This window comes from Somniosus microcephalus, unplaced genomic scaffold, assembly GCF_052327205.1.
Source record: "Somniosus microcephalus isolate GS21.2 unplaced genomic scaffold, FLI_Smic_1.0 unresolved_chr1, whole genome shotgun sequence".
Taxonomy (NCBI): domain Eukaryota; kingdom Metazoa; phylum Chordata; class Chondrichthyes; order Squaliformes; family Somniosidae; genus Somniosus; species Somniosus microcephalus.
Window position 1 is genome coordinate 151,438,778 of NW_028225179.1, and position 27,303 is coordinate 151,466,080.

Below are 27,303 nucleotides of genomic sequence, written 5' to 3' on the forward strand. Positions count from 1 at the left end.
AATTTTACAGGTTTCAATGAGATCCCCTCTCAATCTTCTAAACTCCAGTGAGTATAAACCCAATCGACAATCTCTCCTCGTACGTCATTCCTGCCATCCCAGGTATCAGCCTGGTGAATCTTCGCTGCACTCCTTCCATGGCAAGTACGTCCTTCCTCATAAGGCGACCAAAACTGCACACAATACTCAAGGTGCGGTCTCACCAAGGCCCTGTACAACTGTAGCAAGACATCCTTGTTCCTGTACTCGAACCCTCTTGCTACGAAGGCCAACATACCATTTGCTTTCTTAACCGCCTGTTGCACCTGCATGCTTACCTTCAGCGACTGGTGCACAAGAACACCCAGGTCTCTTTGCACTTCCCCTTCTCCCAATCTACTGCCATTCAAATAATAATCTGCCTTCCTGTTTTTGCCACCAAAGTGGATAACCTCACATTTATCCACATTATAGTGCATTTGCCATGTTTCTGCCCAATCACCCAACCTGTCCAAATCGTACTGGAGTTTCACGACATCCTCCTCACAGCTTACCCTCCCACCCAGCTTTGTGTCGTCTGCAAATTTGGAGATATTACATCCAATTCCCTCGTCCAGATCATTAATATATATTGTGAACAGCTGGGGTCCTAGCACCGATCCTTGCGGTACCCCACTAGTCACTGCCTGCCACTCGGAAAACGACCCGTTTATTCCAACTCTTTGCTTTCTGTCCGCCAACCAGTTCTCTATCCAAGTCAATACCTTGCCCCCAATCCCATGTGCCTTAATTTTGCACGCTAATCTCTTGTGTGGGACCTTATCGAAAGCCTTCTGAAAGTCCAAATACACCACATCCACTGGTTCTCCCTTATCTATTTCACCAGTTACATCCTCAAAAAATTCCAGTAGATTAGTCAAGCATGATTTACCTTTTGTAGATCCATGTTGACTTTGTCCGATCCTGTCACTGCTTTCCAAGTGCTCTGCTATTACATCTTCTATAATGGACTCTAGCATTTCCCCCACTACCGATGTCAGGCTTACCGGTCTATAATTCCCCGCTTTTTCTCTGCCAACTTTTTTGAATAGTGGGGTAACATTAGCTACCCTCCAATCCATGGGTACTGTTCCAGAGTCTATCGAGTTCTGGAAGATGACCAGCAATGCATCTACTATTTCCAGGGCCACTTCCTTAAGTACCCTGGGATGTAGATTATCAGGCCCTGGGGATTTATTGGCCTTCAGTCCCATCAATTTTCCTAACACCATTTCCCTACAAATACTGATTTCTTTCAGTTCCACCCTTTCATCAGACCCTATGTTCCCCGGCATCTCTGGGAGGTTATTTGTGTCTTCCTTTGTGAAGACAGAACCAAAGTATGAATTTAGTTGGTCAGCCATTTCTTTGTTTCCCATTATAAATTCCTCTGATTCTGACTGCAAGGGACCTACACTTGACTTCACCAATCTTTTTCTCTTCACATATCTATAAAAGCTTTTACAGTCAGTTTTTATGTTCCCTGCTAGCTGGTTCTTGTGCTGCCTGGACCACTTTCAACGAATGCAGGCCAAGAGTGGCTTGGTAGCACCACTACTGACCAAGCTGGCCGAGTCCTGAAGGATATTGCTACCAAACTGGGCCTGTGGCAGGTGGTGAGAGAACCAAAATGAGGAAAAAACCTACTTGACCTCTTCCTCACCAATCTACCTGTTGCAGATGCATCTGTCCATGACAGTATTGATAGCAGTGACCACCGCACAGTCGCTGTGGAGACGAAGCTCCATCTTCACACTGAGGACACCCTCCATCGTGTTGTGTAGCACTGCCACAGTGCTAAATGGGATAGATTCAGAACAGATCTAGCAGCTCAAAGCTGGGCATCCACGAGGCACTGTGGGCCATCAGCAGCAGCAGTATTGTATACCACCACAATCTGTAACCTCATGGCCCGGCATATTCCTCATGCTACCATTACCAGCAAGCTAGGGGACCAAACCTGGTTCAATGAGGAGTGTAGAAAAGCATGCAAGGAACAGCACCAGGAGTACCTAAAATGAGCTGCCAATCAGCAACACAGGACATGCATGTTAAACAGCAGAAGCAGCATACTATAGACGCAGCTAAGCAATCCCACAACTAATGCTCTGCCACATCCAGTCGTGAATGGTGGTAGACAATTAAACAACTAATGGGAGGAGGAGGCTCCATGAATATCCCCATGCTCAATGATGGCAGAGCCCAGCATGCAAGTGCAAGAGACAAGGCTGAAACGTTTGTAACCATCTTCAGCGAGAAGTGCCGAGTGGATGATCCATCTTGGCCTCCTCCCGAGGTCCCCACCATCACAGAAGCCAGTCTTCAGCCAATTCGATTCTCTCCACGTGATATCAAGAAACAGCTGAGCACACTGGATACAGCAAAGGCTGTGGGCCCAGACAACCTCCCGGCTGTCATGCTGAAGGCTTGTGGTATGGAATTAGCTGCGTCTCTAGCTAGGCTGTTCCAGTACAGCTACAACACTGGCATCTATCCGATAATGTGGAAAACTGCCCAGGTATGTCCTGTCCACAAAAAGCAGGACAAATCCAATCCGGCCAATTACAGCTCCATCAGTCTACTCTCAATCATCAGCAAAGTGATGGAAGGTGTCGTTGACAGTACTATCAAGCGGCACTTACTCACCGATAACCTGCTCACCGACGCTCAGTTTGGGTTCCGTCAGGACCACTCAACTCTAGACCTCATTAGTCTTGGTACAAACATGGACAAAAGAGCTGAATTCCAGAGGTGAGGAGAGCGACTGCCCTTGGCATCAAGGCAGCGTTTGACCAAGTGTGGCATCAAGGAGCCCTAGTAAAATTGAAGTCAATGTTAATTAGGGGGAAAACTCTCCACTGGCTGGAGTCATACCTAGCACAAAGGAAGATGGTTGTGGTTGTTGGACGTCCTTCATCTCAGCCCCCGGACATCGCTGCACGAGTTCCTCAAGGCAGTGTCCTAGGTCTAACCATTTTCAGCTGCTTCATCAATGACCATCCCTCTATCATAAGGTCAGAAGTGGGGATGTTCGCTGATGATTGCACAGTGTTCAGTTCCATTCGCAACTCCTCAGATAATGAAGCAGTTCATGCCCTCATGCAGCAAGACCTGGACAACATTCAGGCTTGGGCTGATGAGTAGCAAGTAACATTCACACCACACAAGTGCCAAACAATGACTATCTCCAACAAGCAACAGTCCAGCCATCACCCCTTGACGTTCAACGGCATTACCATCACCGAATCCCCCACCATCAACATTTTGGGAGTCACCATTGAAAGGTACCTAACTTTTCTGCCCACTTAATTTGGGGCCAGGCCCTTTTCTTTCATTGAATTTTGCCTTTTCTGTTAAATACTGTGGCTACAAGAGCAGGTCAGAGGCTGGGTATTCTCCAGCAAATGTCTCACCTCCGGACTCCCCAAAGCCTTTCCACCATCTACAAGGCACAAGTTAGGAGTGTAATGGAATACTCTCCACTTGCCTGGATGAGTGCAGCTCCAACAACACTCAAGAAGCTCGACACCATCCAGGACAAAGCAACCCACTTGATTGGCACCCTATCCACCACCTTAAACATTCACTCCCTCCACCACCGGCGTACCGTGGCTGCAGTGTTTACCGTCTACAAGATGCACTGCAGCAACGCGCCAAGGCTTCTTTGGCAGCATCTCTCAAACCCGCGACCTCTTCCACCTAGAAGGACAAGGGTAGCAGGCGCATGGGAACACCATCACCTGCAAGTTCCCCTCCAAGTTTCACACCATCCTGACTTGGAAATATATCGCCGGTCCTTCATCGTTGCTGGGTCAAAATCCTGGAACTCCCTCCCTAACAGCACCTTCATAACAAGGACTGCAGTGGTTCAAGAATGAGGCTCACCAACACCTTCTCAAGGGCAATTAGGGATGGGCAATAAGTGCTGGCCTTGCCAGCGACACCCACATCCCAGGAATGAAGATAAAAACGAAAGCACTGCCCTGTGACATCGCCCATTTTCAGGCCTAATCCAATTTCTAGGTCATAGTTCCTTTAATTATAAAATTTTACCTTTATTTTTCTGTGCATCAAATTCCCCACATAATGAATGTATGCTGTTGCTCAGGAGCTCATCTATACCATTAAAAGTATTGGCCTAGAAATTCGGTGGGCTGCGCCACCAGTTAGCGCCCAAAGAGGGCACTTAGTGGGTTTAGCGCCACTGGCCTCGCCTCCCGCGAAATTTAGCGGGGCGCTAATGGCGGAGTTAGCCTGTAGCGCTGCGCCGCCACCGATGATGTCATCGGTGTGCGCAGCACCCCGCTACCGTGCCGATCGCAATATTTGGTCGCGCCCCCTGCTGTAATGCCAGTCGCAATTTACGACCGGTTCAGGGGGGCCTACCTGCGGCGGTAGTGGCGCTAATTAAAGGGGAGGTGCGGGGCGGCCATTTTTTTTGCTGGCCGCCTGCCAGCACCTCCTCGCGCCGCTCTCCCCAGCCTCCCGAGCGCCCCCCGGGCAGTGCCGGCTGTGTCCCAAGAGCCCGGCACTTCTCCTCGGTGCCGGGCTCGTTTGCCGGCACTCGCGATCTCTGATCGCGCTGGTGCAACCCCTCCCCTTTAAGGGGAGGAAGGCCTGCAGTACCGCAGTGTGCCGTGCCGCAGCATGTGGCGCTGCGGCACGTTGCGTTGCGATATTCAGTTGCAGCGCCCCAAGAGGGATGTGGGGCGCCTCGAGCAGCGCCCCGCTTCCATTTGGGGCGCTGAAACTGAATATCGGGCTGGCGCAAGCGGCTCCGTCCAGAGCGGTAATTCTGGCGCGCAGGCGAGCTTGGCGCCACCGAATTTCTAGGCCATTGTGTCTAGCGCACATCTATCTCAGCATGCATTTCAATTGCTACAATTCAGACTGTCTCCAGATTATTTGCATAGGATTTCATAGGATATACAGCACAGAAACAGGCCATTCAGTTCAACCAGTCCATGCCAGCCTTGATGCTCCACTCGAGCGTCCTCCCATCTTTCCTCATCTAACTCTATCCGCATAACCCTCTATTCCCTTCTCCCTCATATGCTTATCTAACCGCCCCTTAAATGCATCTATACTATTTGCTTCAACCACTCCCTGTGGTAGCGAGTTCCACATTCTCTGGGTAAAGAAGTTTCTTCCGAACTCCCAATTTGATTTCTTGGTGACTATCTTATATTGGTGGCCTCTAGTTTTGCCCCTTCCCACAAGTGGAAACTCTCTGTATCTACTCTATCATAACTTTAAAGCCCTCTAGTGGTCACCCCTCAGCCTTCTCTTTCCCAGCCTGTTCAACCTTTCCCGATAGTTATACCCTCACATTTCTGGTATCATCCTTGTAAATCTTCTCTACGCTCTCTCCAATGCCTCTATATCCTTTTTATAATACGGCGACCAGAACTGTACGCAGTACTCCAAGTGTGGGCTAACCAAGGTTCGATACAGGTTTAGCATAACTTCCCTACTTTTCAATTCTATCCCTCTAGAAATAAATCCTAGTGCTTGCTTTGCTTTTTTATGGCCTTGTTAACCTGTGTTGCTACTTTGTGACAGGATCGGACAAAGTCAACATGGATTTACAAAAGGTAAATCATGCTCGACTAATCTGGAATTTTTTGAGGATGTAACTGGTAGAATAGATAAGGGAGAACCAGTGGATGTGGTGTATTTGGACTTTCAGAAGGCTTTCGATAAGGTCCCGCATAAGAGACTAGCGTGCAAAGTTAAAGCACATGGGATTGGGGGTAAGGTACTCACTTGGATAGAAAACTGGTTGGCAGACAGGAAGCAAAGAGTTGGAATAAACAGGTCCTTTTCCGAGTGGAAGGCAGTGACTAGTGGGGTACCGCAGGGATCGGTGCTAGGACCCCAGTTATTCACAATATATATTAATGATCTAGACGAGGGAACTAGATGTAATATCTCCAAGTTTGCAGACGACACAAAGCTGGGTGGGCATGTGTGCAGCGAGGAGGATGCAGAAAAACTCCAGTATGATTTGGACAGGCTGGGCGATTGGGCAGATGCATGGCAGATGCAGTATAATATGGATAAATGCGAGGTTATCCACTTTGGTGGCAGAAACAGGAAGGCAGATTATCTGAATGGCAATAGATTGGGAAAAGGGGAAATGCAACGAGACCTGGGTGTCCTTGTGCACCAGTCGCTGAAGGTAAGCATGCAGGTGCAGCAGGCGGTTAAGAAGGCAAATGGTATGCTAGCCTTCATAGCGAGGATTCGAGTATGGGAGCAAGGATGTCTTGCTGCAGTTGTACAGGGCCTTGGTGAGACCACACCTTGAGTATTGTGTGCAGTTTTGGTCACCTTATCTGAGGAAGGATGTTCTTGCCATGGAGGGAGTGCAGCGAAGATTCACCAGACTGATACCTGGGATGGCAGGAATGACTTATGGAGAGAGATTGGGTCGATTAGGCTTATATTCACTAGAGTTCAGAAGAATGAGAGGGGATCTCATTGAAACTTATAAAATTCTAACAGGACTAGACAGACTGATGCAGGAAGGATGTTCCCGATGGTCGGGGAGTCCAGAACCAGGGGTCACAGTCTAAGGATAAGGGGTAAGCCATTTAGGACTGAGATGAGGAGCGATTTCTTCACCCAGAGAGTGGTGAACCTGTGGAATTCTCTACCACAGAAGACAGTTGAGGCCAATTCATTAAATATATTCAAGAAGGAGTTAGATATATTACTTAAGGCTAAGGGGATCAAGGGATATGGGGAGAAAGCAGGGACAGGGTACTGAATTTGGATGATCAGCCATGATCACATTGAATGGTGGAGCAGGCTCGAGGGGCCGAATGGCCTACTCCTGCTCCTATCGTCTATGTTTATGTTTCAGTGATTTGTGTATTTGTACTCCGAGATCCCTTTGCTCCTCTAACCCTATTTTTCTTATCAAAATGCAATACCTCACATTTATGTGTTGAAATCCATTTGCTAATTATATGCACATTATGCAAATCGTTAACATAAATTGTGAACAGTGGCCCCAGCACTGATACTTGTGGAACACCACTTTCCACCTTCTGCCACTCTGAATAGCTACCTTTTACCCCTACTCTCTGATTTCTGTCTTGAAGCCAGCTAGCTATCCATTCTGCTACTTGTCCCCTGACTCCGCATGCTGTGACTGTATTCATTAGCCTATTATGTGGTACCTTATCGAAGGCCTTTTGAAAATCTACAAATTACATCTAATTATTTACCCTTGTTTACTCTGTTACCTCTTCAAAAAATTTAATGAGGTTGGTCAAGCAAAACTTTCCCTTTTGAAATCCATGCTGACTATTCATTATTATATTTTTGGTTTCTAGATGTTCTTCTATTTTCTCCTTTAGTAGGGATTCTATTATTTTTCCTACCACCGATGTTAAGCTGACTGGACTATAGTTCCCTGTTCTATCTCACTTCTTAATTATAGGTATTACGTTAGCTATCCGCCAGTCCTCTGGCACTACACCTTTTTCTAATGAATTATTAAATGTGTAGTAATGCCTCTGCTAGCTCTTCCCTAGATTCTTTTAAAATGCATGGATGTAATCCGTCCAGACCAGAGGTTTTATCTTCTTTGAGTTTGATAAGTTTATTTAATATATCTCTTTTTATTTTAATGCCGTTATCTCATTTCTAATCTCATCATCCAATGTCATGTCCACCTGTTCTGTCTCCTTGTAAATACTGAAGCAAAGTAATTATTTAATATTTCTGCCATCTCTCTCGCTGCCTGTGGCATTATCCTGTCCATCCCTTAGTGGCCCTATTCCCATCCCGACTTTCCTTTCTTTATTTTTTATGTGCCTGTAAAATATTTTGCTATTTTGTTTTATGTTTCTTGATAATTTAATTTCATAGTTCCTCTTTGCGTTCCTAACTTTGTTTGACTTCTCTCCTAATTTCTTCGTATTCTCCCTTATCATGCTCTCCCCTGCTATCCATGTACTTAATGTATACCTCTTTCCTTACCCTTAATTTTTCAATTATGTCTTTATTCATCCTTGGTGCCTCATTAATGTTTAGCTTGTTCTTGTTTTGTTTTTGTTTTTTTTTATAAATCGGAGCATATTTTTCCTGGACTCTATTAATCACCGTTTTAAATGTTTCCCATTGCATTCTATATCATTGTTTGCCAATATTGTTGTCCATTTTATTTTCCCAAGTTCTCAGCTTTGCTCCAATCTATCACATAAGTATGATGAAAACCAATGTCCTTCTCAATTTTTCTTATGCCCATGCAAAGGATTGCTTCCACATGCAAGCCTATGCTTCCTGTGTGTCAAAACATGACCGTGTGTGTGTGAAGTAATGTTGGAGCTGGCATACCTGGGGTAAACAATAAACCCATTCTGATATTGATAGCCCTGTACTTTTCTAATGTCTCTGACTGATGAACACATAACACTGACAAATCTTGCATCTCAGGAGTAAAGTTAGCAGAAGCAAGAACATACAGCAGATTTCACTGGATTACAACATTTGAGTTAAATTTACAGTCCTTTTTCCAAAACAAGAAAAGTAGCTCGAGGTTCTCCCTAACGACACATAACTTGAACCAGCATCTGTAATGTGAAGCTGACAAGTGAAATTGTGTGTCCCTGCTAGATCCAGCTTCTAAACAGCCTGGCGAAACAAATCCAGTGAAGGAGAATCAATTTGGGGCAACAGTTATACCTACTCTCTACTTTTCAATCTGATTGAGAATATTAAATTTCACAATTAAATCCAGCTGCCATTCACAAAAGGTTTCAAAAGCACCAGGCTGTTTTCTCTGGAAATCTGAATCCAGCCATTCACTCCTTTCAGAAAGCAAACTGGGAGATTTGCTTGCAGGACTCCCTTATGGGACAGTCACAAGCGATTCACTTCAGCTCCTTCTCACAGCCAATTAATCAATATTAACTGCTTCTGTCAACTAACATTCATTAAACACACAACTGAAACAGAGGTGACAGATCCCTCAGTGAAGTAATATTAACAAGTGGGACAAATAAAGTGTACCAACACAGTTTGTTTTCAGCCACCAAATTCAAGTGGCTACTAGCCAGGCAGCGATTGAAATTCCATAAAGAAATATAAAAAAGAGGAACAGATTTTTCTCTTCACTGCCCAGTGTAAGAGCCCTTCTGTACATGCCCACATCATACATGCGTTGGAGATAAGTAGAATATCACATGGAACAAGTTAATCTGTCCCAAAGACAGGTATGTGTCTGATGCTATGAATTTATTTTAATCCAATTACCAAACACTTGAGTGCCCATTCTGTGTTACAATTTCCCTCCACTAAACTAATAAAAATGTAAAGAATTAGTTTAACACTTTTAAGAGCAGTCAAAAGTCTGCTGCAACATACACAGCATCTGCTACGTTGCATATTTTCAAGGCGATCAGTACAGTGTTGTGATAGTTGTTACTGAATGTTCCAATTTACTCAGTTACAAGGGAGACATAATGGACTGCCCAGAGTAGGTACTTAGACCTTCACAGACAAGCATTTTCCCCACTACCTCTCTTCTCATGCAGAAAAAACATTGCCAAAAGTGTCTGGAGGTCCACTGGAATGTCACATATACTATTTCACCTACAACGTTACTTATTTTTAAGTGGGTACTGGGGGTTGGGTTCCCCACCTTCAAAAATTTGAGAAAGGTGATTTGATGAAGTTGTTGTTGTATTTGATCAAAATACTCTTGGATTCCAGAGTGTGTCTCATGCAATAAATGCATATTTTGGTTTCCTATAATAATTTCAAATATTTTTAAATGTATAAATATAAATATATTGTTGTACGAAATAGGTTCGATAATGAGCTGAGACTATATCAATGCACTACTTCTACACCACCATGGCAATGGATTAAATTATCAGACCGTATCTCAAATTAAAATAAAATGTCTTGGTGAATGAGTATTTAGACATGGTGTATACAGTGATTTAACAGAAGCAAAAGACAAGTGACAAGAAATTAATTTATTAAAAATGAGGTTGCAAAAAAGCAAAAAGAAATGGATGGAAATTGTAGAGATTCAGTAATGAAAATGAGTGAGTTTTATTTTGAAGATGAAAGCTCAATGAATATGCCTCAGTAAAATGTTAACAGTACTCTAAACTCTTCCAGGTTATTTGATTTAAAACTTAGTCAAACCACAGATTAATTTATTGGTTATGGAATATAATCTGTTCAATGACCATTTTCTCTTGACAGCACATTTTATTTTGCACATTTATTTGTTTCATCACCATTTTGGATTGTACTGAATTTTCTAATTTAGCAAGTCCCAAGGCATTCCTCATGGATCAAAAGAACTGTACTATGCAAACAAACAGGTATGGAAAGTGGTAAAGATGCACGATTGGACTTATTTTTTGGTCCTGCTGTTGAAAGTCAGAAATTTATATGGAAAAAAGAGAAAAACGAAGAATCCTAATACGCTTCAAAATGTTGGCAAATGCTGCAAAATGGTGTTAAAAAATTCCTGGGGGACATGCCCTCAGACCCTACTAGAAAATAAATCTTCACCATCATGTCACTTCCCTCTCCAAAAGTTTCTAAATCCACCACAGCAAAAATAGCACTTATGTACTTCAGGCTTTTCCTTGAAATTACAGCTGATGGAATATTGGGTATGGCAGCCGCCTCAGTCACAACAAGTTCATGTCCTGCTGCTCTCCCATTGTAACTAGAATCATAGAATGGTTACAGCATCGAAGGCGGCCATTCGGCCCGTCGAGCCTGTGCAGTGTCTCTGAAAGAGCACTTCAGCTAGTCCTACTCCCCCGCCCTTTCACCGTAGCCCTGCAAATTTCTTTCCTTCAGATACTTACCCAACTCCCTTTTGAAAGCCGTGATTGAATCTGCCTCCAGCACCCTTTCAGGCACTATTCAATTCAAATCGCTTTATTGGCATGATAAGGTACATCTTATGTTGCCAAAGCATCAAAATACATTTATGGTTGAACACAAACGCACATCTATTCATACAGTGTATAAACAGATATATCCCCGAGTGTATAAATATACATTCGCATATAATTTATATATATTCTTTTCTTAGGTTTACTGGTTGTCCCTCTGTTTATGGCAAGCTGTAATATAGTGTGCCACTAGTGTTACACAGTTTCTCTCTTCCCCTAGTAGGTATGGGAGTTTTTGGTCGTCATTCAAATTTCTGAATTCAGGGCATATTTGTGAGAATTTTTGGTAGAAATTCTCCCTGATGCCCTGATATTTTCCACAAGCTGTGAGGAAGTGCATCTCTGTCTCCACCACTCCCTGACTGCAGTGAGAGCATATCCTGTCCTCTCTTGGCAGCCAGGTCTGCCTTTTCATTCCAGATCTTAACCACTCGCTGCGTAAAAAGTTTTTTCTTGCGTCGCCTTTGGTTCTTTTGCCAATCACCTTAAATCTGTGTCCTCTGGTGCTTGACCCTTCCACCAATGGGAACAGTTTCCCACTATCTACTCTGTCCAGACCCCTCATGATTTTGAATACCTCCATCAAATCTCCTCTCAATCTTCTCTGCTCCAAGGAGAACAACCCCAGCTTCTCCAGTCTATCAATGTAACTGAAGTCCCTCATTCCTGGAATCATTCTCTTAAATCTTTTCTGCACCCTCTCTAAGGCCTTCACATCCTTCCTAAAGAGCAGCATCCAGAATTGGACACAGTACTCCAACTGGAGCCGAACCAGTGTTTTATGCAGGTTAATCATAATTTCAACACTTTTGCATTCCATTTATGAAGCCCAGGATCCTGCAAGCCTTTTTAGCTGCTTTCTCAACCTGCCCTGCCACCTTCAACAATTTGTGCACACATACCCCCGGGTCTCTCTGTCCGTGCACCCCCTTCAGGATTGTACCATTTAGATTATATGTCTTCTCATTCTTTCCACCAAACATGTATCACTTCACACTTTTCTGCATTTAATTTCATCTGCCATGTGCCCACCCATGTCTAGGTCTTCCTGAAGTCTATCACTCTCCTCCTCACTGTTCACTATATTTCCAAGTTTTATGTCATCTGCAAATTTTGAAATTGTGTCCTGTACACCCATATCCAAGTAATTAATATATATCAAGAAAAGCAGTGGTCCTAGAACCGACCCATGGGGAACACCACTGTATACCTTCCTCCAATCCGAAAAACAACCGTTCACCACTACTACAATAGCAAAATACTGCGGATTCTGGTAATCTAACATAACAACAGAAAATGCTGGGAACACTCAGCGGGCCAGGCAGCATCCGTGGAGAGAGAAACCGAGTTAACGTTTCAGGTCTGGAACCCTTCATCAGAACTGGAAAAAGCTGGAGATGTAACAGATTTTAAGCAGAGACAGGGAGAGGGGGTGGGGGGTGGGAGGAGAGGAACAAATTGAAGGAACATTCTGTGCTGAGGTAAGAGGCAGGAAAGGTAAAATGTTCCAAATGGGGATTGCAAAATCATACAGCATGAAAAATGGGAGCAGGGGTTATAATCTGAAATTGTTAAACTCAATGTCGAGTCCAACCCTAACATTAAACCTGCTGACAAGGGTGGTGCTGTTGTTTGGCGAAACGACTTCTACTACCATGCGGAAGCTGAACGCCATCTCTCCGACACCTCCTCCTACCTCCGCCTGGACCATGACCCCACTAGCAAACATCAAGCCATTGTTTCCAAGACTGTCACCGACCTCATCTCCTCTGGAGATCTTCCCTCCATGGCCGCCAACCTCACAGTTCCCCAACCCCACACAGCCCACTTCTACCTCCTTCCCAAGATCCACAAACAGGACTGCCCTGGTACACCCATCGTTTCAGCCTGTTCTTGCCCCACGGAACTTATCTCTTCCTATCTCAACTTTATTTGTTCTCCTTGTCCAGTCTCTTCCCACCTACATTCACGACTCTTCCGACGCCCTCCGGCACTTTAACAGTTTCCAGTTTCCTGGCCCCAACCGTCTCTTTTTCACTATGGACGTACAATCCCTCTACACCTCCATCCCCCACTAGGGCGGCCTGAGGGCGCTCCGCTTCTTCCTTGAACAGAGGCCCAACCAGTCCCCATCCACCACCACCCTCCTCCGCCTGGCTGAACTTGTTCTCACATTGAACAACTTCTCCTTTGACTCCACTCACTTCCTCCAAATTAAAGGTATTGCTATGGGAACCCGCATGGGCCCTAGTTATGCCTACCTTTTCATGGGATATGTGGAACATTCTTTGTTCCAGTCCGACTCGGGTCCCCTCCCTCACCTCTTTTTCCGGTACATTGATGACTGTATCGACGCCGTTTCCTGCTCTCGCCCTGAACTAGAAAAGTTCATTCACTTTACTTCCAATTTCCACCCTGCCCTCACCTTCACATGGTCCATGTCAGACTCTTCTCTTCCCTTCCTTGACTTCTCTGTCTCCATTTCTGGCGATAGGCTATCGACAAACATCCACTACAAGCCCACTGACTCCCACAGCTAGCTGGACTACACTTCTCCCAGTTTCTCCATCTCCGCGGACCGTGTCTGTTCTGACGATGCCACCTTCCATACCAGTGCTTCCGACATGTCTTCTTTTTTCCTCAACCGAGGATTCCCCTCTACTGTGGTTGACATGGCCCTTGACCGTGTCTGTTCCATTTCCCACACTTCTGCTCTCACCCCTTCCCAGAACCACAATAGGGTTCCCCTTGTCCTCACCTTGCCCCACCAGCCTCCATTCAACGGATCATCCTCCACCATTTCCACCACCTCCAACGTGATCCCACCACCAAACGCATCTTCCCCTCACCGCCCCTTTCAGCATTCCAAAGGGACCTCGCCCTCTGCGACACCCTGGTCCACTCCTCAATCACCCCTAACAGCCCTTCCCCTTTGCCCGGCACCTTCCCGTGCAAGTGCAGGAGATGCAACACCTGCCCTTTTACCTCCTCCCTTCCCACTGTCCAGGGCCCCAAACAGCCCTTCCAGGTGAAACAGCGATTTACTTGTACTTCTTTCAATTTAGTATACTTTTTTCACTGCTAATGATGTGGTCTCGTCTACATTGGGGAGACCAAACCTAGATTGGGTGACTGCTTTGCGGAACACCTCTGTTCAGTCCGTAAGGGTGACCCTGAGCTTCCGGTCGCCTGTCACTTTAATTCTCCACTTCACTCCCACTCTGACCTCTCCGTCCTCGGTCTCTTACATTGTTCCAATGAAGCTCAACGTAAGCTCGAGGAACAGCACCTCATCTTTCGATTAGGCACTTTACAGTCTTCTGGACTCAACATGGAGTTTAACAACTTCAGAGTATAACCCCTGCTCCCATTTTTCATGCTGTATGATTTTGCAATCCCCATTTGCAACATTTTGGCCCAGAAATTCGGGTCTCCATGGGTGAGTACGCACGGGGGCCCAATGGAAGTGCCGGTTTCCTGCATGCACTGGAAACCGGCACTTCCGTTCCCCTGCAAGAAGGGGTTCAGAGGTCGAATGCGTGCGCAGGAGAGGCAGCGCGTGCGCATTGAACTTACATTTTTTTTTTTTTTTTTTTTTTTAAACGGGTTTCTCCGGGAGGGTAAGTCTCCAGGAGTTACACATTTAAAAAGCAGGCGTAAGGCCTGCTTTTTACAAGGTAAGTAGTGAATTAATTAAAATTAAAACATTTTTTCCCACAGGTTTATTATTTTTAAATACTTTAAAGCAAGGTAAGTTTATTTTTAACCCCGTTAGAAAATAATTATTTTTTTCAAAAATTTAAATTATTGTTTAAAAGAGTTATTTCATGTAATTTATAGTTTATTTAAAAAATGTGATTAAAAAAAAATTTATTTGAAGATTTAGTGATTTTTGGGGCCATAGCATTTATAAGTTTTGACAGCTCTTCATGTCAAACTTATGAATGGAGCATTCCCTGCTCCGATTGGCTCCCCATGGCCCACGTGATCCCAGGGGACGCATCAAACTAACTGCGCCCCTGGGATACGCAAGCACTGCGCGCCGGCAGCTGGAGTAGGCCCAGGATCGGAATCCCACGCGGGCCCACAGCTCAACAGCCGGTGCGCTAGGTAAGTGCAGGTCGGGGGCTTGCACCCGCGGGAAGCCTCCGACCCGAATTTCTGGGCCTTTATCTTTCCTGCATCTTACCTCAGCACAGAATATTCCTTCAATTCCTTCCTCCCCTCCCACCCCTCTCCGCACCTGCTTAATATCTGTTACATCTCCAGCTTTTTCCAGTTCTGATGAAGGGTCCCAGACCTGAAACGTTAACTCTGTTTCTCTCTCCACGGATGCTACCTGGCCTGCTGAGTGTTTCCATCATTTTCTGTTGATATTTCGTTCACTACTACTCTGTTTCCTATCACAGAGCCAATTCCGTATCCATGCTGCCACTGTCCCTTTTATTCCATGGGCTTCAACTTTGCAGGCAAGCCTATTATGTGGCACTTTGTCGAAAACCTTTTGGAAATCCATGTACACTGCATCAACTGCATTATCCTCATCAACCCTTTCTGTTACCTCATCAAAAAATTCAATCAAGTTAGTTAAACGCAATTTGCCTTTATCAAATCCGTGCTGGCTTTCCTTAATTAATCTACACTTGTCCAAGTGACTGAGATTTTTTTCCCTGATTACTGTTTCTAAAAGCTTCCCCACAACAGAGGTCAAACTGACTGGCCTGTAGTTTCTGGGTTTATCTTTACACCCATTTTTGATCAATGGTGTAACATTTACAATTCTCCAGTCCTCTGGCACCACCTCCGTATCCAAGGAGGATTGGAATATTATGGCCAGTACCTCCTCAATTTCTTCCCACAATTCCCTCAGCATCCTAGGATGCATCCCATCTGCTCCTGGTGACTTATCTACTTTAAGTACAGCCAGCCTTTCTAATACCTCCTCTTTATCCTATCAAGTATCTCCACTACCTCCTCCTTTACTATGTATATGGCAGCATCCTCTTCCTTGGTGAAGACAGGTGCAAAGTACTCATTTAGTACCTCAGCCATGCCCTCTGCCTCCATGCATAGGTCTCGTTTTTGGTCCCTAATCAGCCCCACCCCTCCTCTTTACTATTTATATGTCTATAGAAGACTTTTGGATTCACTTTTATGTTGGCTGCCATTCTATTCTCATACCTTCTCTTTGCCCCTCTTATTTTCTTTTTCACTTCTCCTCTGACCTTTCTATATATAGCCTGATTCTCAGATGTATTTGCAACCTGACATCTGTCACATGCGCTCTTTTTCTGCTTCATCATAGTCTCTATCTCTTTCGTCATCCAGGGAGCCCTGACTTTAGTTGCCCTGCCTTTCCCCCTAGTGGGAATGTACCCACACTGTCCCTGAACTATTTCCTCTTTAAAGGCAGCCCATTGTTCTATTACAGTTTTGCCTGCCAATCTTTGATTTCAGTTTACCCAGGCCAGATCCGTTCTCATCCCACTGAAATTGGCTTTCCCGCAGTTAAACATTTTTATTCCAGATTGCTCCCTGTCCTTTTCCATAGCTAATCTAATTATTTTTATATGTCATGCGGGAGGGAATTGTGTTTCACAGAAAAGCTAACTTAACTGCAGAATCTGCTCCCAAATCACCAATTAAAAATACCTGAAACCAATGTAATAAAAAGGAATGGAACTTATTTGGTTGCACTGAATCATGGTCTTGGTCAAAGGCCTTTACTGAAGGCTATTTTTCAGTATGATTTTTTTTTGTTGTTTTTGTTTTTTTGAGTTGTCAGCTTTTTTGAAGCTGTTCATCAGCTTTTGAGTTTATTCTTTCTTTTTGTGTGTTACAAAAATAAGATCTTACCTTCACGCTCACACATTCTCTTCCACCCTGAAAACAGAAACAACAAATAAGTCTTTCACATCGGGGACCAAATACAAGAACTTTGCCTGATGGCAGTGCCTATCACGAATTCAGTGCCCACGATTTTCCATCCATTCAGTTTATTAGGCAGAAAATCACGGGCTATGAAAAATGAAACCAGAGACCTCGGAATGGCAAATGGTTCGCTTGTCCGAATTCAGCTGACCCATCTTAAAGGATTCCCAAGATTGGCCTGAATAGTTATGCGGCCCAGATTGAACCGGGCACTGGAAACTCGCTGATGGGGTTGGCAGGAAATAGTTGTCCAACTGCAGATCTTAAAGTACGGATGAAGCAAGGAACAGGTCTGCTCTATTTTCTAATGCTTCTTTGGATATCCTATTGTAGGATCTGTAGCAAAGGAGACTTTGCTCTCTTTGATAGGGCAGGATACCCTCCTGTATGAAGACATGCCTGGGCTTAGCAGGAGGTGGCAGACCATCCAGAGACAATGCAGTGTCCACCATCCAGAGAGTCATGCAATAAACACCCTCAGGAAATCTGCCTAATCAGTGCTGCACTACAGAGTAAAGGCACCACTCCCACCCGCCTAGCAGGAGAAATGCTCGAAGGGCAGATGAGTTGAAGAATCAACACTACAATATTGTAGCCCTATCTTGAAGTGGATTTCCCTGCTGGGCATGAAGCAGAAAATTTACCCTTAAATGGGTAAAAGAACCACTGATGATGGGGCAATCAATGGGTAGGGGGCTATCTGAGGGTGCAACATGGTTGCCAACAGGTAAAGGAGGTCAACAGGTCGGAACATGGTGGGCCATTCTCCTGAGCCCCCACCATATAAGGCTGATAGTATTGGGGGAAGCCGGGCCTGTCAAATCCTAGCAATCCCCAATACTACCAGACACTGACTACTCCCAACACTCTTAAACCTGCTCCTCAGTCCTGCTGGATGCCATGTCCCCTTTCTACAACTTCCCTTCTCCCCCCACTCCCAGATCCTGGGACTCCCTCTCGGTGCTCACAGATCCCGAGACTGCAAAGCCAGAACTTCTTAATGCAAAGCATGCCTCCACACACCAAAACTTCCCTCCCCAATTCTCCAAAATCCCAGGACCCTGCTCCCTGATCCTACATACCATGACCTGCCACTATGTTTTCAGAACCCTCCCTGGAACCCCTTCAAAGTACTGCATCCTGAGACTGCATCCCAGTGCTGCCCGAGGCACTCTTCCCAGTGTCCCCCAAACCTTGCGAGACCCTCAATGCCAATAAGTCAATGTCCCCGGTCACCAATGGATTACTTTTGAAATGTGGTCAGTGTTGTTAAGCGACTTTTATATTATCAGAAATGATTAACAATAGTGATTGGTTTTAAGTTGTTTGAAAAAGAGAGCTTAACGTTCAAGCCATTTTAAATGTGGGGAATGTGGTACTATTCAAACACCCTATTCATAACACAGTTCTGAATAACAATGAGAAATACCATGGGAGATCTGCGAATTTATATACAACAGTTTGTGTAAAAGAGAATACCATACCCGACTCAACAAGAGGTTTCCACTGACCTACAAAATAAAAAGGAATTTAGTAAATACATTTTATTTATCTGATTATCAAACATTCAAATAGTACCACATTCCCCACATTTAAAATGGCTTGAACGTTAAGCTCTCTTTTTCAAACAACTTAAAACCAATCACTATTGTTAATCATTTCTGATAATATAAAAGTCGCTTAACAACACTGACCACATTTCAAAAGTAATCCATTGGTTGTAATGTGCCTGGGGAGGTCCCAAGGACATGATAAGGAGCTAGATAAAAGCAAGTTCTTTCTCGGTCTATTGTCAACTCTTATCTCTCTATTTCTCTCCTTTTTTTTTCTCTCCTACCCTGAAGGTGCTGACTTTTGCTGAAGTGTATTTTTATGGGCAGCCAGTATTTCACTTGTGACCATTTCTCATGTACGAGCCTAGACATTGAGTGTTGGCAGGCAAATCCATCATGGAATGCATCACATACAGCCAGTCTTGTCCTGACTTAATGTCCAGCATGCTCACACTTTCTATTAGGGTTCATTGGATAGCAATTGATTCAGATCCCTTGCGTGATGTTATCTCCTTCCCTAGCCCAAGGAGCAAGAATAAATCGTCAACTCATCGCAGACCTTGGATTGAACCTACCACATCTGGTATGAAAAGAAAAAAAAGACTTGTATTTATATAGTGCCTTGCACAACCTCAGGATGTTTCAAAGCGCTTTGCAGCCAGTTAAGTATTTTCTTTTGAAGTATAGTCATTGTTGTAATGTAGGAAACGCAGCAGGCAATTTGCACACAGCAAGCGCACAAAAACAGCAATGAGATCATGACCAGATAATCTGCTTTTTATATAGCAAAACATTCGGAAAATATTTTGAGGCAACTATGGAGTACAGCTGTAAGGAAGTTTTAATCAAAAGGCATACAATAATAACATAGAAACATGTAAGATAGGAGCAGGAGTAGACCATTCGGCCCCTCGAGCCTGCTCCACCATTCAATGAGATCATGGCTGATCATCCAAATTCAGTACCCTGTCCCTGCTTTCTCCCATATCCCTTGATCTCTTTAGCCTTAAGAAATATATTTAACTCCTTCTTGAATATATTTAATGAATTGGCCTCAACTGCCTTCTGTGGTAGAGAATTCCACAGGTTCACCACTCTCTGGGTGAAGAAATTCCTCCTCATCAGTCCTAAATGGCCTACCCCTTATCTTTAGACTGTGACCCCTGGTTCTGGACTCCCAGACCATCGGGAACATTCTTCCTGCATCTAGTCTGTCCAGTCCTGTTAGAATTTTATAAGTTTCAATGAGATCCCCTCTCATTCTTCCAAACTCCAGCGAGTATAAGCCCAATCGACCCAATCTCTCCTCATACGTCATTCCTGCCATCCCAGGTATAAAATATATTATGGCCTGTCATAAGATCTGTCTAACTGGTACAGTGGGTTATTCCTAGCCTTTTAACTCTGGGACCTGGGAACGATATCTGGCAAGATTAATGGGAGGCAAGTCTCCTCCCTCTACTAGCTATCATGGTTCTATATGAAACGACTTTGGGTCAATCTAGTTTCTAGTGGGTGTGTTTGTACAGCATAATGTGCCGACGGGCTGGTACAAATTATATTACCAATGTAAGTCTGAGTGCTCAAAAGAATTTGCGGTGTGGTAAACACAAATGTGACACTGGTAAGCAGCGTGCTGAGGTTTTCTGACTGTCCGTCTGCTGTTTGAGGCCCCTGTGGCAGCACAGGGTTTTGGAAAAGTCCTCCCAATGTATTTAAATCAAATGTCAAAGATTATTCCAAGATATCCTGGTACAGTGAATTGTGCATGAAGAATATGCAGGGGTTCGGTTTATGAGTCTTTGTTTTAAAGTATAGCCATGCTATCAATGCGCAAAAATAACTGAGCCTAACAGATAAAAAATGTAAATGTAATTAATTAAACTTGCAATTACTCCAAAAAACAACATTCTTTGTAGTTAATGAATATTTCAATGTTGGACTCTTACCAAGTTCTATGATAGATTTCTGGAGTTTTAGTTCTGGAAAGATACAACAAAACATTGTAATGAATATTAGAAACTATGACTTAATTAATCAGATGTTCTCACTGAAAAATCATCATATCTATTCAAATTATTTCTATGAAAATCACTTTCACCAATACACCATACATCCACTTCTATCATCTTTAGGTGTTAAGTGATAGATCGTGCTACGGTTCACGTGGTGCTACACTGTGCAACTGGTTTATTTCTACAGAGGATTAAGTGGGAGGTGGAAGATTAAATTAAACAACAGAACATTTTTTGCCAACAATTACTTGAAGAGATGTGGAAAGGAAGGATATCCTTATAAAAGGAAAAGTTTCCAATCGCACACCCAAGCCATAGTGGCTAAATTATTTGAAAAAGATACAAAGAAACATAAGCTGTTATGGAACCAAAAAGATTACAGAAAGAAGAGGGTGTGTGCCATTCATTGGAGGGCAAGTACCCTGAAAAAAAATGAAGGCAGCAGGAAGCAAAACATAATGGAACTGGGAGTCACTAAACATAATGAGAACTGGGAGTCACAAAAGAGTCAGATGAGGATAACATGAGAATAAGCAGAGTATAGGTAGTTAAAGAATGTCTTTGGCTCTCTTTTGGTGAAATGATAGAAGTAGATGTTAAACACCAAACGGGTCCTGTAACGGACAAGTGAATAGAAATTATGGAGTATCAGGAAATGGCAGATGTGATACATGCAATGTCCATATCAATCCTTACAAAGGCTGTGTGGACAAATTCCACACCCAAAGAGTCAAATGCAGACAGGGCACGTGGACCAAATGTGATACACCGCACAATCAAAAAGGAAATAAGCAACAAAATAGATGAGCCGCTAGTTAATATTTTTGGGAGCTTTGTAAATAGAAAGGATTAATGAAGTAACAGCAAAAATAATAAAAGTAACAATTAGGAAGGGTTCATTCTGGTTTCCCTGTTCTTTACACTAATCAGAAACTATGTAGAGGGCACTTTATGTAATATTATATAACATTGCTGATGCCAAGCTATGGGTACAATGTAAGATAATTAGTATTCAAAGTCGGAGTGATTTTAATGTAGATAAATGTACGGCAAAGTACACAGCAATGGGAAACATGAATAGATCTTATTTTATAATATGTTGTGCAATTGTGGGGTTGTTTTAAGCAAAATCAACATAAGTTAAAAGTTTGCTTGCAAAGGTTGAAAAGGGAAAAGATTTGGCCATGATTACCGACTGTTACCCAAGTATCTAATTGAAGTAAAGCAGTTATCAATAATGTAAATTGAGTACTGAATTTATCTATAGGGTAAATAACTGCAAGTTGAAACAGGTACATTTTAACTGTTTAATTGGTCACATTTAAAATACTGGGGGTGAAATTGGTCTTGGGCAGCACCGAATCGGCAGCCCCGCTTACACTCCGTCTGATATTCTTTCCCATTGATTTAATTAAGAAGGAACGTGATCTGGGTTCTTAACAAGTCAATATTCCAGTGCACCAATTCTGGAGCTGATCAGGAAACTGGGCACCCTCACCCTGAAATTTACCATCTATTACTTTAATGATTTTCTGATATTGGCTGAGGTGGGCAAGGGCTCAGGATATCTACCCTATCTTCTTGATACAGAGGCAAACATAATAATAATTTCCTGAATTAATACAACAGCAAAAAGGTGAAACAGAGCTCCATTGGTTCATATTATTCCAGATTATTCTTGCTGCACATTTGCTGAAGAAAATGTTAAAGGCATATTTACAGTAAGAGGGCCATAATCACAGAATATTCAACAGGTAACCTAACTGTGAAAGAGTTGTTAAAAATACTGAAAATTGAGAAGAGTTCTCTATTCAGCAGCCAAGTGGGAGTTGCAACTATTCCTTTCTTTTTCACTTCGATGTTCACTCCCACCCCACCCACCGCCCCCAACATTTAGTATTGAAATAAACCTGGTCTCGTTTCCACATTTCGCTGGTATAATCCTGTGGTCCTGAAATTCCACAGGGTTCTTCTTGTCTCCCAACTTAACTTCGATGGAAGATTGGCAGAACATCTAGTGAAACTTCTTTTTTTATGCTGTTTCTCCGGGGATTCCTCCGGTTATCCACCGAAGTTACAGCGGGAGACTGGGAGAATCCCCACGGGATTTCCAGGCCTGTATCTATATTGTCTTTTGTCACGGTTACATTGAGAATTTACCTTTAATGCGTCTATGTTGCTTCACATTCCAATAAATCACAGCAGAAATAGCTGTAATTAGAAGACAAATAGTCAGGAGCAATGGCAGGAGCCAGTCAGGATAAGCAGGGAAGATATCATCTGCAAAGTAAACACCAGTGAATTAGATAATGATATTATCTACAACACATGCAATGGAAATAGTTTTTTAAGAATATCTAATATTAGTAAAAGTTCATGAGGTGGAAAGCCCATGGTTGTTCCGCCAGCCCTGCCGTAACTTCAGCGGGAGTCCGCTGGAACAGCCAGAAATGCCAGCACTGAAGTTTGCTGAATGGCTTGTTGGCGATGGAGCCTCTGCCCACTTCAAACATTGCCACCGATGTTTAATATTATGGTTGCCTCTGTAAGGGCAGGGTCTCCAAAATTGGCATTCACGCAGCCAAATAAATATTTTGAGCTGTCCTCCAACACTTGTATTTCGGGACTGGTGGGACCAACACCCTCGCACTTTCCAACCTCTTTGTCCGGCAGGGTGCCCCAAATGTGCCCCTAGCCGGCCAAAGCCCTTTAAATTGTGGGACCTCCCCCTAATGCTGTGAATTTTGGTGTAATCAGCAGCAGAGCTGAGGGGCTGGTGCATCACAACACGTACTGAGATATGGCACCCTGCAAATTTTTGGGGCCTAAGTTTGTAAACTATATTTGTCTAGGCCACATTCAACAGCAACAACTTGCAAAGTGCTTCACAGAGGCGTAATCATAGGATTACATCGGATATACGGCACAGAAACAGGCCATTCGGCCCAACCAGTCCATGCCGGCATTTATGCTCCACTCCAGCCTCCTCCGGTCTTTCCTCATCTAAATCGATCAGCATAATCCTCATAATCAGACAAAAATGGATGCGAAGCCAAAGAAGGATATAATAGGGTTTTATGAAAGGTCTTAAAGAAGGAGAGGAAGGTGGAAAGGCAGAGGGCTTTAAGTAAGGAATTCCAGAGCATGGGCCTAGATGGCTGAGGCACAGCTGCCAATGGTGGGGCAGAGAGGGAGGGAAGTGCAAAATGAAAGAGGAAGAACAGAAAGTTCGGAGGGGTCTGTAGGGCTGGAGATTAGAAAGAGAAGGAGGGATGAGTTTATTAAGGCATTTAAACATGAAGATGAGAATTTTAAATCTGAGGCATTGGGGACTGGGAACCAACGAAAGTCAGCGAGGACAGAGGTGATAGGCGAGCGGGACAGTATACAGGCAGCAGATTTGGGATGAGCTAAGATTTACTGAGGGTGGAGGAGGAGAGGCCGGCCAGGAGAGCACTGGAAGAGTTGGGTCTGGAGGTGACAAAGAGCATGGATGAGGGTTTCAGCAGCAGATGCGCTGAGGCAGGGGCAGGTGATGTTATGGAGGTGGGAGTAGGTGGACTTTCTGATGGAGAGGATAAGGGGTCCAAAGCTCATCCTGGGGTCGAATAGGACACAGAGATTGCGAAAAGTCTGGTTTAGTTTAAAACAACAGCCGAGGAGGGGGATGGAATCAGTGGTGAGGGTAGAGTTTGTGGCAGGGCCCGAAGATATGACTTCAGTCTTCCCAATGTTTAACTGGAGGAAATCACGCTTCATCCAAGACTGGATATCGGACCAGCAGTTTGAGAACATAAAGGTAATGGAGGGGTCGAGACCAATGTTCCAGGGATCCCGCGCAGTCGGCTTGCTGGATTTTTAATACAAGAACTGCACATGCGCTGTATATTGAAAATACGTTAGTGGGAACATTGGTCGAGGCAGATGGTGGCAAAATAGTCGTCAGCGTACATGTGGAAGCTGACCCCAAGTCTTCAGATGATGTCACCAAAGCACAGCATGTAGATGAGAAAGATGTGGAGGCCACGGTAATGGTGCGGGGGTGGGAAGAGAAGCCATTGCTAGTGATGCTCTGGCCAAGACTGGATAGACAAGAGTGGAACTAAGTGAGGGCAAATCCCACTGAGTTGGACAACGGAGGAAAGATGTTGGAGGAGGATGGTGTGGTCAACTATGTCAAAGGCTGTGCAGAGACGGAGGAGGGTCGATGCACCACAGTCACAGTGGATGATAGAACATAAGAACTAGGAGCAGGAATAGGCCATTTGGCCCCTTGAATCTGCTCTGAAATTCAGTAAGATCATGCTTGATCTTCTACCTCAACTCCACCTACCCTTACTATCCCCATATCCCTTGATTCCCTTAGTATCCAAAATTATTTCGATCGCTGCCTTGAATATACTCAACAACTGAGCCTCCACAGCCCTCTGGGGTAGAGAATTCCAAAGATTCACAGCCCTTTGAGTGAAGAAATTTCTCCTCATCTTAGTCCTAAATGGCTAACCCCTTATTCTGAGATTGTGACCCCTGGTTCTAGGCTCCCCAGCCAGGGAAAACATCCTCCCAGCATCTACCCTGCGAGGCCCTTTAAGAATTTATATGTTTCAATGAGATGACCTCCCAAATTCTAGGGAACATAGACCTAGTCTACTCAATCTCTCCTCATAGGACGATCCCCCCATCCCAGGAATCAGTCTAGTGAACCTTTGTTGCACTAGGAGCAGGAGTAGGCCATTTGGCCCCTCGAGCAAGTATATCCTTCCTCAGGGAAGACGACCAATACTGTACACAGTACCCCAGGTGTGGTCTCACCAAGGCCCTACATATTTGCAGTGACTTCTTTACTCTTATACACCAATCCCTTTGTGATAAAGGCTAAGATACCATTTGCTTTCTTAATTGCTTGTTGTACCTGCACGTTAAATTTCTGTGATTTTTTTTATTCGTTTATGGGATTTGGGTGTCGCTGGCAAGGCCAGCATTTATTGCCCATCCCTAATTGCCCTTGAGAAGGTGGTGGTGAGCTGCCTTCTTGAATTGCTGCAGTCCGTCTGGTGAAGGTGCTCCCACAGTGCTGTTAGGTAGGGAGTTCCAGGATTTTGACCCAGTGACGATGAAAGAACGACGATATACTTCTAATTCAGGATGGTGTGTGACTTGGAGGGAAACTTGGAGGTGGTGGTGTTCTCATGCGTCTGCTGCCTTTGTCCTTCTAGATGGAAGAGGTCGCGGGTTTGGGAGGTGCTGCCGAAGAAGCCTTGGTGAGTTGCACCTTGTAGATGGTACACACTGCAGCCACGGTACGCCGGTGGTGGAGGGAGTGAATGTTTAAGGTGGTGGATGTGGTGCCAATCAAGTGGGCTGCTTTGTCCTGGATGGTGTCAAGCTTCTTGAGTGTTGTTGGAGCTGCACTCATCCAGGCAAGTGTTAGGAGGTGAATCACTCGGCGCAGAATACCCAGCCTCAGACCTGCTTTTTTAGCCACAGTATTTGTGGCTGGTTCAGTTAAGATTCTGGTCAATGGTGACCCCCAGGATGTTGAATGGGGGATTCAGCAATGGTAATGTTGTTGTATGTCAAGGGCTTGGGGGGTGGGTGATTAGACTCCCTCTTGTTGGAAATCCTGCAGCGATGTCCTGGGGCTGAGATGATTGGCCTCCAACAATCACAACCATCTTCCTTTGTGCTAGATATGACTCTAGCCAGTGGTGAGGTTTCCCCATGATTCCCATTGACTTGAAATTTACTAGGGCTCCTTGATGCCACACTCAGTCAAAATGCTGCCTTGATGTCAAGGGCAGTCAGTCTCACCTCACCTCTGGAATTCAGCTCTTTTGTCCATTTTGGACCAAGGATGTAATGAGGTCTGGAGCCAAGTGGTCCTGGCGGAACCCAAACTGATCAGCAGTGAGCACTCTTGACATTGTCTATCCAGCACTTCCTTGGTCTTCCTGGGCTTCTTGTTCCATGTACCTCTGTATTCAGGGCCACAAAAGGTATTCTAGCTGTTTCCACTCATGAAACGTGCCCAAACCATCACAGTCCTCCTTCTTGGATCTTTTGGAGAAGTGTTGTTGCTTGTCTGAGTAATGTTCGTATTATGTTTTTGATTCTTGGCATCCTGGACATGTCTAGTATTCCTCTCAACCAACTCATCTTTTCTCATGTTCCAGCACTCAGTTCCTAAATTGCTACTCTCCCATTGGAGGGGACCTCACCCTTTATGCAATTGAGCCTTTCCCTGGGATTTGAGGCAGTGTCAGTACTGGGGCAGACTGTTGGCCCGAAGTCTCACCCCGCCACACTTCTGGCAGTACTCCAGGATCATACTGCTTCCATAAATAAGTGTTTATTATAGGTACATGTAAATCAATCATCAATTCCAATACAGTTCTATCTGTTTATGCCAACATTTTGGGGACAATGTTCCTGCTAAGCTGTGTGAAATTGTGAATGGGCCACACGCACCCAAAAAAAGAGGGGGACCATTGTTTGGGGACCTTTCAAGTTTTGTTACATTGAATTTGCAGAAGTCAATCAAGAGGGTGAAGGAGTTTGTTCGTCTAGGTCGGGTGTCAAGATAAGCGGTAAATGACGTAAGCCTTTAATGCTGTCAGAGACTTGTCAACTTAAGTGGCCAGAGTTTGTCAATGTCGGCATAAATGGCAAGTTTTTTATTTAAATATACAGAGAAGGCACTGGGACTGGGACTTTTTTTCAAATGTACGCAGGATGTTGACAAACGGTTTTGAGATAAGCAAGATAACAGTGTATTAACACCTCATGGACCATCATACAGGGGCACCTTGGGGAACAGCTAGTCTTATGGTTTGATTTATGGTAGAC

General features: G+C 44.3%; 1 protein-coding gene across 3 annotated transcripts in view; it reads right to left on the minus strand.

The window, feature by feature from the left end:
* The window catches only part of LOC147096258 (butyrophilin subfamily 1 member A1-like), a 61,867-nt gene that overhangs the window by 14,585 nt on the left and 19,979 nt on the right, over positions 1-27,303 (minus strand). For 2 of the 3 annotated variants that reach the window (XM_085975105.1, XM_085975107.1), the window contains 4 exons: positions 22,618-22,737; positions 20,392-20,424; positions 18,374-18,400; positions 16,815-16,841 (listed from right to left, as the gene is read on the minus strand). In XM_085975105.1, the coding sequence (XP_085831231.1) occupies positions 16,815-16,841; positions 18,374-18,400; positions 20,392-20,424; positions 22,618-22,737 (207 nt within the window). The remainder of the gene's footprint in view (positions 1-16,814; positions 16,842-18,373; positions 18,401-20,391; positions 20,425-22,617; positions 22,738-27,303) is intronic. The other variant, XM_085975106.1, reaches the window with a different exon arrangement.